This window comes from Orussus abietinus, unplaced genomic scaffold (genome assembly GCF_000612105.2).
Source record: "Orussus abietinus isolate OABI.00-Male unplaced genomic scaffold, Oabi_2.0 scaffold68, whole genome shotgun sequence".
Classification (NCBI taxonomy): Eukaryota; Metazoa; Arthropoda; class Insecta; order Hymenoptera; family Orussidae; genus Orussus; species Orussus abietinus.
Genome location: NW_019394236.1, coordinates 385969 through 401245, shown reverse-complemented (window position 1 = coordinate 401245; position 15277 = coordinate 385969). Strand labels below are relative to the sequence as shown.

Genomic DNA, 15277 nt, shown 5'->3' with positions numbered 1-15277 from the left:
AGAGCCTCATTAATGGAATTACTTTCTATGCAAATCGATTCCATTAGAGCCGCGGTAAATCGGCGCCGCGGGACGCAACGCCGTTTCCCGGGGAGGCGAATTTTAACGGAGCGTCCCTTATCACTGGGACACTTGCCCTGCGAGCATTAGGCAAATGTCGGGTGGAATCCATTTGCCGGGTTAAATTCTGATTTCTGACCAGCGGTTTAAATCATACCCACCGTTCCGATTGGATTTTCACGCATTCAAGTCTCTCCTTAGATTTTTCCTCGTATTTTTCACCCGGTCTGACGAGGAGCGACGTCGAATTTCGGGCCTTCGTTAGAAGCTAACCCTCGTCTTGTTATCATCAGGTAATGGACAGCGCGATAGCGGCCTTCTGCTTGGAGGTAATAGCAAGACATGGGGAACCAGCTCCTCGGCTCTGTAACAAGGATCCACTGACCCTTAAAATGGGCTCCTACGTCCTGGAGCTCTTCCCCAACGCGAAGTTCCTCTTCATGGTGAGGGACGGCAGAGCCACGGTGCACTCCATCATATCTCGCAAGGTAAATTGGACGAGGTTTATTCTTATCGAACGAGGGTCTCATCGCGTCCCCGGGTGTAACGAATCGCAGCAAGTGGTACCTCGACCTCGTCTTCTAGGTGACCATCACCGGCTTCGACCTGACGTCCTACAGGCAGTGTCTGGGAAAATGGAACCATGCCATCTCCGTTATGCACGGCCAATGCAAAGAAGTCGGAGCGGATAAGTGCTTGATGGTGCCCTATGAGCAGTTGGTACTGCATCCTAGGGACTGGATGAAGAAGATCCTGAACTTCTTGGACGTCCCCTGGAACGAGTCCGTCCTCCACCACGAAGAATTCATCAACAAACCCGGCGGAGTGCCGCTGAGCAAGTGAGGCTAGGTTCTTCAGAGTTGATAAAAATCATGATTTTTTCTTAAAAAAACAATTCCTAAATCACGATTCATCAGAATTTTTATTATTTTTAAATACAACTACTTCGAGAGGACGGGTTATATCAGTTTGGCCAGGTTGATGAAAATCATGATTTCTGTGAAAAAAAAGTCGCACGCCGTTGATTTGTGAAAAAAAATCTCTTTGGCTGTAATTTTGTTGATTAAAATCACTGACTTTTATTTAAACTGTCTCAAACCTGTTCGAGAGTACTCGAGGATGTGAATAGGGTCAGGGCGAAGTTTTGTCGTAGGTAAAACATCGTTTTTGTTTCCAGGGTCGAGAGGTCGTCGGACCAGGTCATCAAGCCGGTGAACCTGGAGGCCTTGACCAAGTGGGTGGGCCACATCCCTGATGACGTTGTCAGGGACATGCCGGACATCGCGCCGATGTTGTCCGTCCTGGGATACGACCCTTATGCGAACCCTCCGGTGTACGGCGCCCCCGACAGCATGGTCAGCGACAACACCAGGAAGTGCGTAACCACCTAAATAGGAAAGGCAGGAATTTAGCAAGTGAAGTTTCCCACCGTATACGCGTCCCAATTATACAGACCGGCCAGAATAGAGTGCGCTGAAAGCGAAATGAAATTACCGGGTTAGCCGGGAACGAGGTAAAGAAATTAAATCAGTCCCGGGTTCGGATGCGAAATGGATGCCGCGGACTTGAGTACTCGTCAGAAATGGCTTTAAACAAAATCCGCCCCGGCACTAGGTTTGGCCTCCCCTTTACATCTGGGATTAACGCGTACTTCCGCGTTTAACCCAGGATATCACTCCTTAACTAATTACAGACGCTGAAGAAAGACCCGGCGGGAGGCTTCATTTTAATTGCAAAAAGAACTCGGTGCTCCACCGGCATTTTCAAGGCTCTTAGTAATTAAAGGAATCTGAACATCGACGGCATCCGGGGCTGTCGCTTCATTCCCGCCTTTCCTGAGGATTAATTCAATACGTTTAATACATTTAATACATTTAATACCTTTAATACATCTTCGCTTCCCTTTCCATGTAATAAAATACCTGTTTATTTTAAAGGGTCCTCGCCGATGGCCAGATTTGGGAGGACAAGGCCAGGGAGTTGTCTCTTCAGCAACGACCGGTCGCCGTGAACAACGACGAGGAATCCAGCAGCATCCCGAACGCGTGACCCTGGATGCACGTTCTCCTAGGCGTGACCAACGTTAACGTGTACAATTACAATTACATCTAGAGACATTGCTTGTGCAATCGAGGATGAGAGGAGGCCCGAGCCGAGTCACGTTTGCCTCGAGGAAAGAGACGACCTCGTTCGGGCTTCGAAGTATTTTTTCAACGACTCCTCTCAGGCCGATTACGTGAAGCCGAATCGACAATTTCGACGACGACGAGTGCTTGCGACCGAGGAATTATTCGCGTGTTCTCCTTCCCCCGAATAGGAGGAAAGTGCGACACTTAACTCGCAATTGCGCCGTGCCCGAGACAAGTAATCACTTCCACGTAATCCTGAGGGAGAGAGAGTGATCCTGGATTCGTGGTTACATTCTCTTCTTCGTCCTCCGACAAGGGAATCGGTCAAAATCTTTTCTTTCTTCTCCTGTCTGGACTCGTGCCCTGCGTTTGTTTTCGTCCATCGAAACGCGTGCAGATCTCGACTTACCTTAGGGTATAAATACATACATATAGATGAACTTTCCCTGAAAAGAAAGGAATCTCATAGTTTAAGCAGTTTCCGGTGAGTTTCCACCGAGTGATTGAACTGTGCGTGGGATTACTCGCGAGATATTTCGATGTGAACATTCTGGAGGCACTTAACTGTCTTGGAACGTCCACGTTTCGACGATGCGAAAGTGGGGAATGGAAAAACAGGTTTTCGGACTCCGAGACATGACTTATGTACTTACACTTATACGCTTTATCGACGTACCAAAATTCACGAGGTCTTGTAACTCGTTGCGACGTGATATTCTCGTCTTTTTAATAATTTAACGAATAATCAAAATGTCTCTAAACCTGCATTTATACGTTTGCCATATTTGAACGAATGTTACAGAGGTTATCTTGTTTCTCTCTCTTATTAGTGCGTAATGACTCGATGTTTTTGACTCGCTAAATCTACCATTCATTTATGGTAACTCCTTTATCGGGTAGCAAGGGAATCTGTGACGTCGACATGGCAATCTCCGAGGACGCAGATGCGCGAACCGTGGCGTGCCAGCAACTTGTTCCAAATGTATGTTAACTCGACTGTATAGTAACTATAACACAAGTATTGCGAATTCGCAAACTGTACAGAAATGACGATATTTATAATGCTATATTTGAGCGAGAGAGGAGAGCACTGTACTCACGCCGACGTGGGGGGCGTTAATTGATTTGCAGCCAGCGAAGGCATTCTGCTTCATTTTGCACCCGTGTTAATAATTTCAATCTGGGATTCGAAATCATTTAATGATCCCAATTCCATTAATAGTTTATTAATTTCATGTGACGATGAGTTCACAGGCACACAAATCGTAACGTCATGAATTTACTAACCTATGGTGCAAAATATTGCGAAACATTGGATATAACCTCAAACGTATCGATAATCGCAAGGACGTAAATTGTTAAATAACAACTTCTAGTATTTGAATAATCTTGCTGCGAAAAGAGATTCGTGATTTTCGATGAGACACTGCTGGAACATATTTAAAAATTCCTGATATATTATCGGGTGGTGTCGCCTCTTGTTGCAAGTCGAACGTCAATGATCTTCAACGCGACGTTGTATTCATGTCAACGGTGTTACTATCTATCATATTATGAAATTAAATTATTTTAATATTACAATACGAATTTATGCCAATGAATTCAGACGCCCATCCTTCGCCTTCAATACCCGTACCCAGTTGTGGCCAGCTGTGGCACGAATAACAGCATTCTTGTTCGTCGACGCCTTTTATACCTCCCCCTTCCCCAACCTTTTATAGTTCGCCCCCCTCTCTCCTTGGCGATACTATATAAGGCGCTGACGTCGAGGAAAGTAGCGCCATTTCATGGAACTATTTCAATAACTTCACATGCGAATCCGAGAACGATCGTCTGAATTCATTGTCTAGTTAACGAGTTGTTTTTAAATGTTATTCGATACGGTGAACCGAGTAAAATAAAACAAGAATTGATATCTGAAAATTGCAGAAAAATATAAAACATCCACTTTCCTGAATACCGTCATATTTTTTTCAGTTGTGCAGAAGAAAACTTGACGAAAACAACACGAATTTCAACAAACTTCGAACGTAAGTGATATCAGAGACTCGTGATATTAATTTAGATTGATTTGCTCGAAATACCCTATCTATACCAAGTGCAGATTTTTCTTGATGAGTTTTATAACCCTAGACTCGGTAAATGTGCTTTTCGGAACAACATCTCGATTAAACGAATGCGCGGGAATTCGATGAATTCTCGTGTTAAATGAAACGTTTTAAGAGTGTCTCGTTGCCTTATTCAATGTCACGAAATTAGGAGGAAGATTTTCAATTCCAAAGGAAAATGTGAACTTCATAATTACTCGTTTTTAGCTGTTACTTTTGACCGGTAAGTAGGCATACTCAAGATCTCTAACCTAAAATGATGCACAATTTTAGAGTTTACGGTTATAAACATAAGTGGATAAGTATTAATTCTTGATTTTTAACCAGCTTGCATAATGGAGCTTCAAGAAGATACCGAAACACAATTTGATGTAAATATATATTTTGTCATTCGAGGTGAATATGAGAACGAAACTGAGTGTTCTGAGGACATGTGGGAAGCATTTAATGTTTGTATTATTTATTACTCTATTGGAAGTGTAATTAAAAAACGGTAAAACAATAAAATATCGCCAATGTATGTTTTCCATATTCTTACAGAAGTGTAATGAATTTGATTTATCTCCTAAATGGATAACAGAGAAAAAGTGTAACAAAATACCGCTTCAAAAGAAAGATGTAGTCGTTTTTGAGGAGTTCGCAGGAATTCTTTTTAAGAAGTTGCAGAATTTGAAGTGTTCGTAAGTATAAAAAATAATATGGCATCTACGATGTACATAATAAAAATTATCTGTAAATTCGTGTATTACTTTTCAGTTGCGTCTCTTATTTTACTATTAAATGCTTCATGTTCCAGCAGGATTGTGGGGCCACGATGTTTATTGAATTGTTTTGCTTCGAATGAACCTATTCCAGAAGGTACAAATCCAGTATTTGTCAATGCTATGCGAGGACTTATAATATGTGCATCCGGATTCTCTGTAGATATTAAGGTATTTGGATATATTTCACACTTAAAAAATAACATACAATATATGTATGCCCTGAAAGCATATTTAATAATGTATCTAAATACCATTTTAGAATAGGATCCAAGAAAGAGTGGAATACATGGGTGGGATCTTTACCCGACAATTTCGATGTAGCGTAACGCACTTAGTAACGGATTCTGTTATGTCTGCAAAATACGAGGTTAGTATTGATTTTCTGAAATTACATTTTTTTTATCTAGAGAATGTATCATATTTATTGTATATTATTTTTCATTTAATAGAAGGCTGTAGAATATCAACTACCGATCTTCACAGTGGAATGGGTGCATGCAGTGTGGGAAGCAAACATGAAAGAATTTGTTAGCGCAAACAATAGTGTATTTGATAAGTATAAATGTCCGGTCTTCAAGAACCTGATTGTTACTTCAACTGCTCTACTAAAGAATAAGAAAGAAGAAATTAAACATTTAATTAACAGCAACGGAGGGGTTAGTTCACTAGAATTTATACCAACAATTTTCATTGAAACACATTTACGAATTTAACACAAACACGTGCATTTATTAGGAATTTATGGGAGCCCTGGATGGCTCAAAAGTAAGAATTGTCTTAGCCCCAGAGAAGTGTCCACCTAGTGACAAGTTGAAATATGCAATGCAAAATAATATTGCTTGCTTGCAAATGGAATGGGTATATGAAAGTGTTAGCATTGGCTATGCATTACCTTTCACAAAATATTTAATTACATCAACAAAGGCATGTTCTACACCTGAAAGGACTGGAGGTGCGTAGTTAAAAATATACAACAATGAAAATTTGAAAATTACTTATTTCATATTTAACACATATCTGTATAATTGCAGCACATGAAACATTGAACTTTTCAAGTATAAGTGCAATAAGCATATCTGGAGATTTAAATCCAAACAGAGTAGTTGATGAAACTATGATGACAACCATGAGAAGCATGAGTAGCCACACCGAGGTAGTTCAACAGGACCAAAGTAAAGACATGTTTTTTTTTTCTATTTATACATTTTATTCGTATATTAAAAATATATTTCTACAACCGCACTACCTATTACAGCTTCGTACATACCAGTTTTGGAAAGACTGAATCTAAAGGAAGCTAAATTAGCTGGACCATTTTTAGATGGATGCAACGTAAGTCTACTAAATCATAAATTCTGTAAATTACAGCATTTTTTAATTACTTATTTTCTCAACTTTCAACAGATTTACCTTGCTGGATTTACGGCAATTGCCAGAGAAAAATTGAATCGCATTCTAAACGTTGGAAGTGCCACCAGGCTTGATGATCTTGCTGATGCTGTAACACACGTTCTCATTGGAGATATAAATAAGGCATCTGCTGAAATAAAACTCATGCGTTCGAAAGGATTAAGGTATACTTTCTTTGGAGTCGTAGGTTCTAGTATTTGCAATTTTTATGCATATGATATAATTTATTTAAATTCTCTAGTCCATACGTATTGCATCTTGATTGGCTGGAAGAAAGTATGAAATTAAAACGCCCCGCTGCTGAAGAGAACTATTTATGTGAACCGAAAGATGATACCTCTAGTAAACCGAAAGAACCTGCGTCACCACTTAGTAAGAAGGTATGTAATAAGTGAAAACAAACCATAATTAAAAATAAGTAAAAACTAGATAATTAATGTAACAATAAAATATTGTTGCAGAATCTACAAATGTTACAGCGACCTAAAAAAACTATACCTTTAAATATCGACAGAGATACAAGTTCATCGAAGCAAATCGAACAATTGGACTTGACTCAACAGTATCTACAAAAGTCAGTCGGTAATGTATACAAAAATGTATTAAGCTTCAATGAATTATGACAAAGTACTGTAATCAATTATTAAACCTTTATCTTCACCGCAGCTCCCGATAAAACGTTAAAAGAATTCCTACAACCTCACACTTCAACCTTGGAGAAAAATGCAAAGAGTATTAACATGTCAAGAACGGATTCAGCATCGTTGGATAATCAAAAATATAATGATAGTGCGATACCCATTAGTCAAGGATCTAATTTGAACAGGATATTCGAAGGTAGATTTTATCTCAAAGAAAAAAGTCCTTCCCATCGATTGATCTCACTGAGATTTTTCTTGCTGAACTTGTAGGATTAACTTTTGTGTTGGCCGGTTTCAACAAGGAAGAGAGTAAACAATTAGAAGAAACTATAATAAACTTGGCTGGACAAGTGATTAATAAATCGTATTCTGGAATTCCTGATTTTGGCGTAGTCCCTCTGCGCGGTGCACTATTAAGGCACACTACTAATGACATAGTTACCAATTTATTTATTGTGAGTTGTCTAATTAGAAATCATAGAAATATCTCATGATACTGTTGATTATACTTTAATACATTTTACAACTCCACAGGATGACTGCATCGACCAAGATCAACTTGTCGATATCATGTATTATCATCGACCGGTCTGTATATCTGAAAATGCCAAACCATTGACCGGCTGTGTGATCACCATAAGTTCATATATCGGAAAGGAACGTTTATTCCTCACTGAATTGGCACAACTCCTTGGTGCAGCGTATGTTTAGTTTTTTATTTCTCATGGTATACAGACATCCCTTTGAAAATAAATCCTTAAAAATCTGTCACGTGATTTTTAGTTATCAAGACACGTTCGCGAGGAAAGTCAATGTAGAACGGAACATTATGAGAAGCACTCACTTAGTTTGTCCGACTCCAAACGGAAACAAGTACAATGCAGCTGTAAAGTGGAAACTTCCAGCTGTTACCGCAGACTGGTTACAAATTTGCGCTCTAGAGCAGAAATTAATCGAAGAGACGCCTTTCCTTGTTGGAGAGACTATGGGTAATCATGTTTATTAATTAAACAATATATCCAGAGCCCCGATAATCGAGTTTATACGATCAACTTTTGCATGCGAAATTGACAGTTTTGTATACGGCTTTCAAACGTTGACCAATGACTCAACTTCGCAACAATGCAACATTTTTTATACGAATCTATTCGTATGCGAAAAATATCCGTATGAACTCGAGAATCGACCCCTGTGATGTTTCCTTGCCATATTTTTGTAGATGATAGAGGACTCAGTGTTTCTATAAATTTATAATAATACAGCTCCAGAAAGATCTAAGGAAGTGATCGAAAATACTTCAAAATTGCAAAGCACATTTGAAAATAATCAAATGAAACCACCAGCAGTTCCACTTCCCCGGCAGGTTTTAACACCGAAACGGCTTCAGGCTAACACTCCTCAGGTAGTTTTTATTATTCCAAAAAAAAACAGTGTAATCCGAGTTATTATCGTTTTAGAGTCAAGAATCAGCTCCAGGAGAGACTCCGTTGATAAACAAAAGGCTTAAATTGCTTTCGAATAAGACGCCTCAATCACCGTTTCATGTTTCTACTCCCGAAACACCGTACGGTCAAATTTTCAAACCCAGCCCTTCTCCAAGCACTAGAAAGGAATTGATAAAATGGGCGGATAATTTTTCCGACTTAAGGGTGGAGGAGCCACCTCTAAAGAAGAGAGCTCCCAGTACTGTGAGTGCTGAATTATAAATAAATTTCCGATACTTTTTTTATTACCTGCTTCCCTCTTTTCAGCCTCTCTCCGATCTGAAACGGCAACTGTGGGAAAAAATTAAACAGCCATATGACCAAGACGATGTACGTATCAGTTATCAATTGTCATATCAAGGGCAGTAAACATGACGCACTTGTACGTACACAAATTTAAAAGATATTCCGATTTCGCAACTTTCTGAATTCAGGACCAGGAAGATAAATCATCGGCAAATCGAAATACAGCTGCAATTGCAACATCCAAAACAGATGGAGAGGAAGATTCGAAATCTCCGGCATCGACCAATGATACTCCAATTAACCGGCGATTATCTTTTCCGGAAGACAGCAGTCCAGTACAGAGGAGTAAATTAAATTTGTGAGTGTCGGTATTGTCGAACATTGTCAAGGCATACAATCGGTGTATTTGAACAAGTGTAAAACATTTCAGCCACGTTGCGAAATTGGACGAGGTACTACGAGAAACGGCCTATTCTTCGGAAACCAGGTGCTCGATTTCCGGAGGAAAAGACGCAGTGCCCATCGACAACGTCGTAAAATGTATCTCACGTTTTTCAAGTTCAAACAAATATCACAGGCCTCGATTGACTGGCATTTTTTTTCCCCAGGTATGGCGAAAGACTCTCAATTTGATACGGTTAGGTGGGAAGATGGCGATCAACGTCAGGTATCCAAACCGGTAATTATTTTCATTAGCGACATTCACTATTATATAATATTATGTCTAGTACAGTATAATTCTAAACCGTTTTATCCTTTTTTATTCACGTTAATAGCCACCAATTGATGAAGAAAACATCGAAGGGGAAACGATACATGAAGAACCTGAAGTGAAGTCAATTAAACCGAAATTTATGCTCTCGGGCATTAAGGTAAGTGAAAAAGAAAAGTGTACGATGTGAGAATGTTACTAATTGCTATTTATCAATGATTATTTCATTCTAGGATCGGAAACAGTATGAAGATGTGATCGAAACTCTTGGGGGAGAAGTATCCACCGAGATGAACTTCGACTCAACTGCTTCGCACTTACTTTGCATGAAGCCTTCAAGAAATGAGAAAATGCTTGGGAGCATAGCATCAGGAAAATGGGTGCTTCATTGCATTTATCTGCAGCACTGCGAACGAGAAGGCAAATTCCTAGACGTAAGCTGCGTAATGATTTCCAGTGATTATTGAGAAACACAGAAAGTACATTAACAGTTTTACTGCTACACGGAATTAATATTTTTTAGGAGGAGAAGTACGAATGGGGCAATCCGAAAAGCAAAGGCGTCATACCGGATTTGAGTACAGAAACGGAGAAGTCGATAGCTGCTGCTGCCCACAGGTGGAGATTAAAATTAATGAAGGAACCAGAGGGTGCATTCAAGCAAATGGTGGCATTACTTCTGGTTCAAAAAGAAAAGTACGATCAATTTAAGAGGTTAATATGCGCTGGAAGCGGCACAGTCGTTCAAGCCAGGTAGGCCGGAGTACCTTCCGTAATTCCATGTGAAATCCAATTGTAATTTTCAGCAATTTATTTCGAGGTCTGATTATTTCAGGCCTCCGTATGACACGAGTCCTGGCAAAAAAATCACTCATTGCTTCGTTCAATTGAGGCAAGTGGACCAACCTATGGACTGGGCTATGTTAGCCAGCAAAGGAATCCTCTGTTTTGTGCCGCAATACTTAAGTGACTATCTAACTGCTGAACAGCCACTCAGTCCAAGGGATTGCGTGCTTCCGGAGTTCAAGAAGTATCTGAGTCTTCTACCAAAATGAATTATATCCGTGAGGACTTTATATTTATAATTTAATGTCAATATTTTTGTAAATAACGATCCTAATTAGGGTGTACGCGCGGCCTGATGAAACGACGCTATCGATCAATGTGTACTTCGTAATCTAAGGCTAATGACACGAATAGAATTATTTTACCAATTATGCGATGCGATGCGAGGTGTAGTGTCAAACAGTTACGTACCCATTTCAGTCTTTCCTTCCTTGGTTTTTCCTCAGCCCTTAGATTAATTCTATGATTCGCGTTCCCCTGCGTCTGTCGCGTAATGAGGATTTCTCAGGAAAATATTTAAATGTTCTTAGGTTGCACGAATTTTTAGGTTAAGAATTTAATTAAGCGTTATATTTTAAGTAACGTTTATTATAACTAAATCTCTCCTCAATAATAACTAATATACCCGTTATAAACTTAACAAATAGTCATCTACATCACCGTGATCAGAATACTGATAATTCTCCAGGGTGTCGTCCCAAAGAGAGTCTACTGTCTCCGTTCCGTAGAAACATAAATATTAGGGCATAATTAACTTAACAAAAGGACTCCTCCGATGAGCTCTTGCCTTGACTGCGTTTCTCTTAACTTGGCATATCTGTCAAGTGATTCTGTTTTTACTGGCTGTACCAAAACAAGTAGAATCGTTGAGATCGAGAGCGATGAATTTCTTTAACAGTTACTGAGCCAATCTCTTGAATTTCAGATTAATGCCATCAGCTGCGGCCGTAAACGTCGATCTTGGATCAAGATCAGTTTTCTCATTAGGATCTTGGTAGACTTCATATTCCCGCAATAACATCGCGATTACCACCTTGGCATGAAGCTGACCGACCTTCATTCCTGAAATCAATGAAGAATGTACAAATTGAATTAACATCAAGATCAATGCAAGTGAATAATTCCAAACTCCAAGAATAATCAATACTCACCAACACACATTCTTGGACCCGTTCCAAATGGAATGTAGGCATCAGAAATGACATTTCCCTCACCAAACCTGTCGGGATTGAATTTTTGAGGTTCGTTGAAAAATCGTGGATCTTCTTGCAATCCGTACAAAGAGATGTAAATTGCGGTTCCCTTTTCTAGGACGATATCTGTCCCAGGAATCTGGAAACAAACTCCATTAGTTAGAAAATACAATCCATCGAAGTAGTGTGTAATAAAAATTCATGGTTATTTCATGTTCGTTGCATTTTATAAAAGAAGTATCAAGTGTATCTTATTTTATAGTCCTGGCGATATACAGTAAAAATTCATAGCAATTTCATATTTTTTAAGAGATGTTTTATAAGGGAAAAATATTATTATCAAATGTATCTTACTTTATAGTCTTGACGAGTGTATCGGTCAATGGTGGACACCGGAGGGTGCAGTCTGATGCCTTCGGATAATGCTTGGTCAAGGTATTTCATGTCATTGAAGGCATCATAATTCCATCCATGCTTTTCAATTGCCTTTAAAATGTCTTTTCGTGCCCGTTCCTGATATTCAGGATGCCTGGCCAACTCCAACAAAGTAAAAGCTGCCGTAGTGGAACTGGACTCAAAGCCGGAGAAGAATGTTCCAGATTGCCAAAGCAAATTGTCGCCCTCGAATTCTAAAAAAATTGAAAGATATTGTTTAACAACGGTTCTCCTCAAACCAGGTAATACAGTGACAACATTTAAACTATAAACTCTTGGGAGTGATTTTTGTAAATGGAGATTTTCAACTAACTGTAGTCTGGATTCTGTTCCCCATTTTTAAGCTGCACAAGGGAGTCGATGAAATCTCCCCTTTTGACACCGGTTCGTTCCCTGGACTCGAAGGCGTTCCAGAAGACCTTCTTGACGAAGCTGGAGTTGAAGAGCATCCTCGTGCCGATCATCTCCACCAGCTCTGGCATGAAGAACACGGTAACTAGGGCAACCATCCTCTTGAATCCGTGGAAAAATTCCATAACTGGAAGATAATATCAATTATCACCACGGCATCAATTAATCAATTATTATATATTACCAGAGATACTGATCAGGCGAGATAACGGAGTCATTTAAGATAATGGGACTACCATCCGATCCAACATGAAACCCGATATGCAAGAGTGAATTGAATAATCCCCCGATAAGTACATTATATTAATCTAATAATCAATTAAAAGCATCGCTCACATATAAAAAAAGGTGACGGAGCTGATCAAAGGCTCACTTTAGAATTATTTTCAGCCCGCCTTATCCGATATCTTAATTCTAATTATTTTCAGGATTTTGCACGAGCAACTAGACTGGCCCATGACTTCTTTTGATCTCGAAGATCATCGCGATAGATCCAATCTCTGTAAGAGGTTCCCAAGAGTACTTCTGAGAGAGTCTCACCAGCTTTGGAGAACTCAGTGTTGGGGTTGTAGAAGGAGTCCGTTTTGGTACCAAGAGCAACCGAGGCGATAAGGTCTGTAGTGTATTTATAATTAAGTTCCTGAGCGTCCACTCTTCTGATGCCCTCCTTGTCCATAGGTTGATCCTTCAAGTACTGCATCATGGGCTCGCCGGTCTCGATCATCAGAGGCAACATCATCTTCAGCTTCCCCTTCGTCAGGGTCGGAGTGATCTTGGAGCGCAAGTACTTCCACGCAGGATTTTTCAAACCGAACAGGTTTTTCATCCCTATGCTGTCCTTCTGCCTGGACCCGGCGAAGTGCCGGTCGGAGAAGTTGTCGAAGTCCCTGATGAGGATCTGCTTGATGACTTCAGGGTCTCTGAGGAGGAAGCAGGGCTTGTGGAAGATGTAGAACCCGAGATAGGGCGCGTCTTGGGGTGCTGTTTTGTATAAAGTCCCCAAATGCCATCCTGGAGCCGACCGGAAGAGGATGGCTTCCTTGAAGTTCCCGAAGATCAGGTCGCTGGGAAGCTGGTGGACCCCTTTCCTTCTCCAGTAATTCAGCTTGTACTTTGCGTAGAAGTAGTACAACGTTATCACCGCGGCCACCAGGGCCACGGTGATGCCGACTCCTTCCGAACCGTAGATACTCATTGTTATCGCTAGACTGAAGCTGCTGTTAATCCGGTCGTCTCTTTTATAGCGACTCGATTACATGTGTGACACCCCAGCACGTGTTGCAGGCTGTGCTGGAATTGAGGCTTTACTTCGGAGAGGAATAATGACGAAAAGCGCGTCATTTTTCGATGTTAATCATCGACAAGGCGAAGACCGGAAGATACGTATGCAGGAAACTCTTCAAGATTACCACTTTCTGGGAACCTGGACGTCCGAGATTGCGAGATCTCCGTCACTTCCTCGAAATGAAACAGATCTAATTGCGAGCGATGGTACATTAACTCGGTAGATTGATTTCGACGATTGGCCTCGAATTGCCAAATAAATTCCTGGTTTACCCGTTAACTTCTTTTAAGGGGATGTGAAAGTCCCATCTGAGGGGTTAATCGTTCTTCAAACTCCTCTCCGAACTGGGTCTACCAAATCGTTTCAAACTTTACAACGTCAACGCGGAGGCTATAAGAAAAGCCTCGACACCCATGAAATTCTAATTTTTATAAACAATTTTTCAATTGTCAGATTCTTTTTTTAATTTTAATTTCGTGGGTGCCAGGACCTTATAGCGTCCATATTCATCCTGTAAAGTTGGACACGACACGGTCTACGAAATCGTTTTAAACTTTACAACGTCAACGCGGAGGCTATAAGAAAAGCCTTGACAGCCATGAAATTCTAATTTTTGTAAACAATTTTTCAATTGTCATTTTTTTAATTTTAATTTCGTGGGTGCCAGGACCTTATAGCGTCCATATTCATCCTGTAAAGTTGGACACGACACGGTGCACCCAGTTTGGGGGAAAGTTTCTTAAACGAGACCATTTCGACGTCACTTTTTAGTTTTCCACAAAGTCTAACACCTAATTCGATTATTTATCGGTATCGGTGCAATTTAAAAACACCGTATAGTGCTTTTCTGATGACCAATTATCGAAATCACTTTTCAGTTTTCCACGGGTTCCGAACGTAACGCGATTGTTTTTCGCTGTTCGATTAAAAAACACGATAACCATTGTTAAGTGACACATGACGGAAATTAGATTACCTTTAGATATTTATCGACAGGATGTTGTCGTAATCTTCCAGGTGATTGACCAAACGCGTTTGTCGTCTCGTTAATCCGCCCATGCTTGACGAATCTATCTCGAGCTATCATCCGGCATTTCGCTGTATCGTGCATTACCGTTTATCTGATAACGAGCCCATCTATACGCTGAAAATGATTTGCAAGGCCATTGTTAAGGGTTATTTAATAGTTCTCACGAGGCGTTAACCAAATACCGATACGATTGTCTCCCTTGTATAGACTCTTTGAATAGAACTTAATTTTCGGTAAACAGACGACTGATAACGTTAACGAACAGGGCATTCGAGATTATCCCTGCGGGAGAGCTGATAAGACTTTATTAACCCCTCCTCGCGACTTAAGATTTTTCCCAATTCAGCATTATTGGAGCCAGTTCCACATAGGTTTATCGACCGGAAACTCGATATCAGATTAAATAATTGTTTGACCCAATTTTTTTTTTTTTTCGGGACTCGAGTGCTGTCCAAGCCCTATAATTGATACCATTTGTGTCGAGTGAAACATGTATAACGTTCCTTGTTACTCGACAATGCAT

General features: G+C 40.3%; 3 protein-coding genes and 1 long non-coding RNA gene across 7 annotated transcripts in view; 2 read left to right on the top strand and 2 right to left on the bottom strand.

Moving 5' to 3' along the window:
* Positions 1 to 3776, top strand: part of LOC105695499 (protein-tyrosine sulfotransferase) — a 118009-nt gene extending 114233 nt beyond the window's left edge. For both annotated transcript variants that reach the window (XM_012417053.1, XM_012417054.2), the window contains 4 exons: positions 354 to 548; positions 646 to 899; positions 1238 to 1435; positions 1998 to 3776. In XM_012417053.1, the coding sequence (XP_012272476.1) occupies positions 354 to 548; positions 646 to 899; positions 1238 to 1435; positions 1998 to 2109 (759 nt within the window). In that variant the 3' untranslated portion in view covers positions 2110 to 3776. The remainder of the gene's footprint in view (positions 1 to 353; positions 549 to 645; positions 900 to 1237; positions 1436 to 1997) is intronic.
* On the bottom strand, positions 979 to 2123 carry LOC105695506. The gene is made up of 4 exons (XR_001103632.2): positions 1983 to 2123; positions 1555 to 1895; positions 1160 to 1447; positions 979 to 1057 (listed from the first exon to the last, which is right to left on the bottom strand). It is a non-coding gene; the product is annotated as an uncharacterized LOC105695506 (long non-coding RNA).
* Positions 3777 to 4168: 392 nt separating the features above from the next.
* LOC105695496 (DNA topoisomerase 2-binding protein 1-B) lies at positions 4169 to 10771 on the top strand. 3 transcript variants are annotated; one of them, XM_012417047.2, is made up of 27 exons: positions 4169 to 4219; positions 4323 to 4520; positions 4625 to 4746; positions 4838 to 4977; positions 5094 to 5229; positions 5321 to 5428; positions 5511 to 5717; positions 5797 to 6013; positions 6093 to 6233; positions 6317 to 6393; positions 6466 to 6635; positions 6713 to 6851; positions 6933 to 7053; positions 7138 to 7308; positions 7383 to 7567; positions 7647 to 7813; positions 7896 to 8101; positions 8375 to 8517; positions 8570 to 8800; positions 8864 to 8926; positions 9031 to 9200; positions 9273 to 9382; positions 9451 to 9521; positions 9619 to 9714; positions 9788 to 9988; positions 10078 to 10307; positions 10390 to 10771. In XM_012417047.2, the coding sequence occupies exons 3-27, from the start codon at positions 4633 to 4635 to the stop codon at positions 10607 to 10609; spliced, it is 3834 nt and encodes a 1277-aa protein (XP_012272470.1). In that variant the 5' UTR covers positions 4169 to 4219; positions 4323 to 4520; positions 4625 to 4632; the 3' UTR covers positions 10610 to 10771. The 3 variants fall into 3 exon arrangements, with proteins under 3 accessions (XP_012272470.1, XP_012272472.1, XP_012272471.1); XM_012417049.2 differs by having other exon boundaries at positions 5097 to 5229; positions 10390 to 10609; XM_012417048.2 differs by having other exon boundaries at positions 8375 to 8514; positions 10390 to 10609.
* Positions 10772 to 10960: 189 nt separating this feature from the next.
* LOC105695497 (cytochrome P450 6k1-like) lies at positions 10961 to 13600 on the bottom strand. The gene is given in 6 exon segments (XM_012417051.2): positions 10961 to 11462; positions 11552 to 11732; positions 11948 to 12222; positions 12342 to 12566; positions 12980 to 13383; positions 13385 to 13600. Coding segments are annotated over 6 exon segments (1314 nt in total). The 5' UTR covers positions 13450 to 13600; the 3' UTR covers positions 10961 to 11298.
* Positions 13601 to 15277: the final 1677 nt, after the last annotated feature.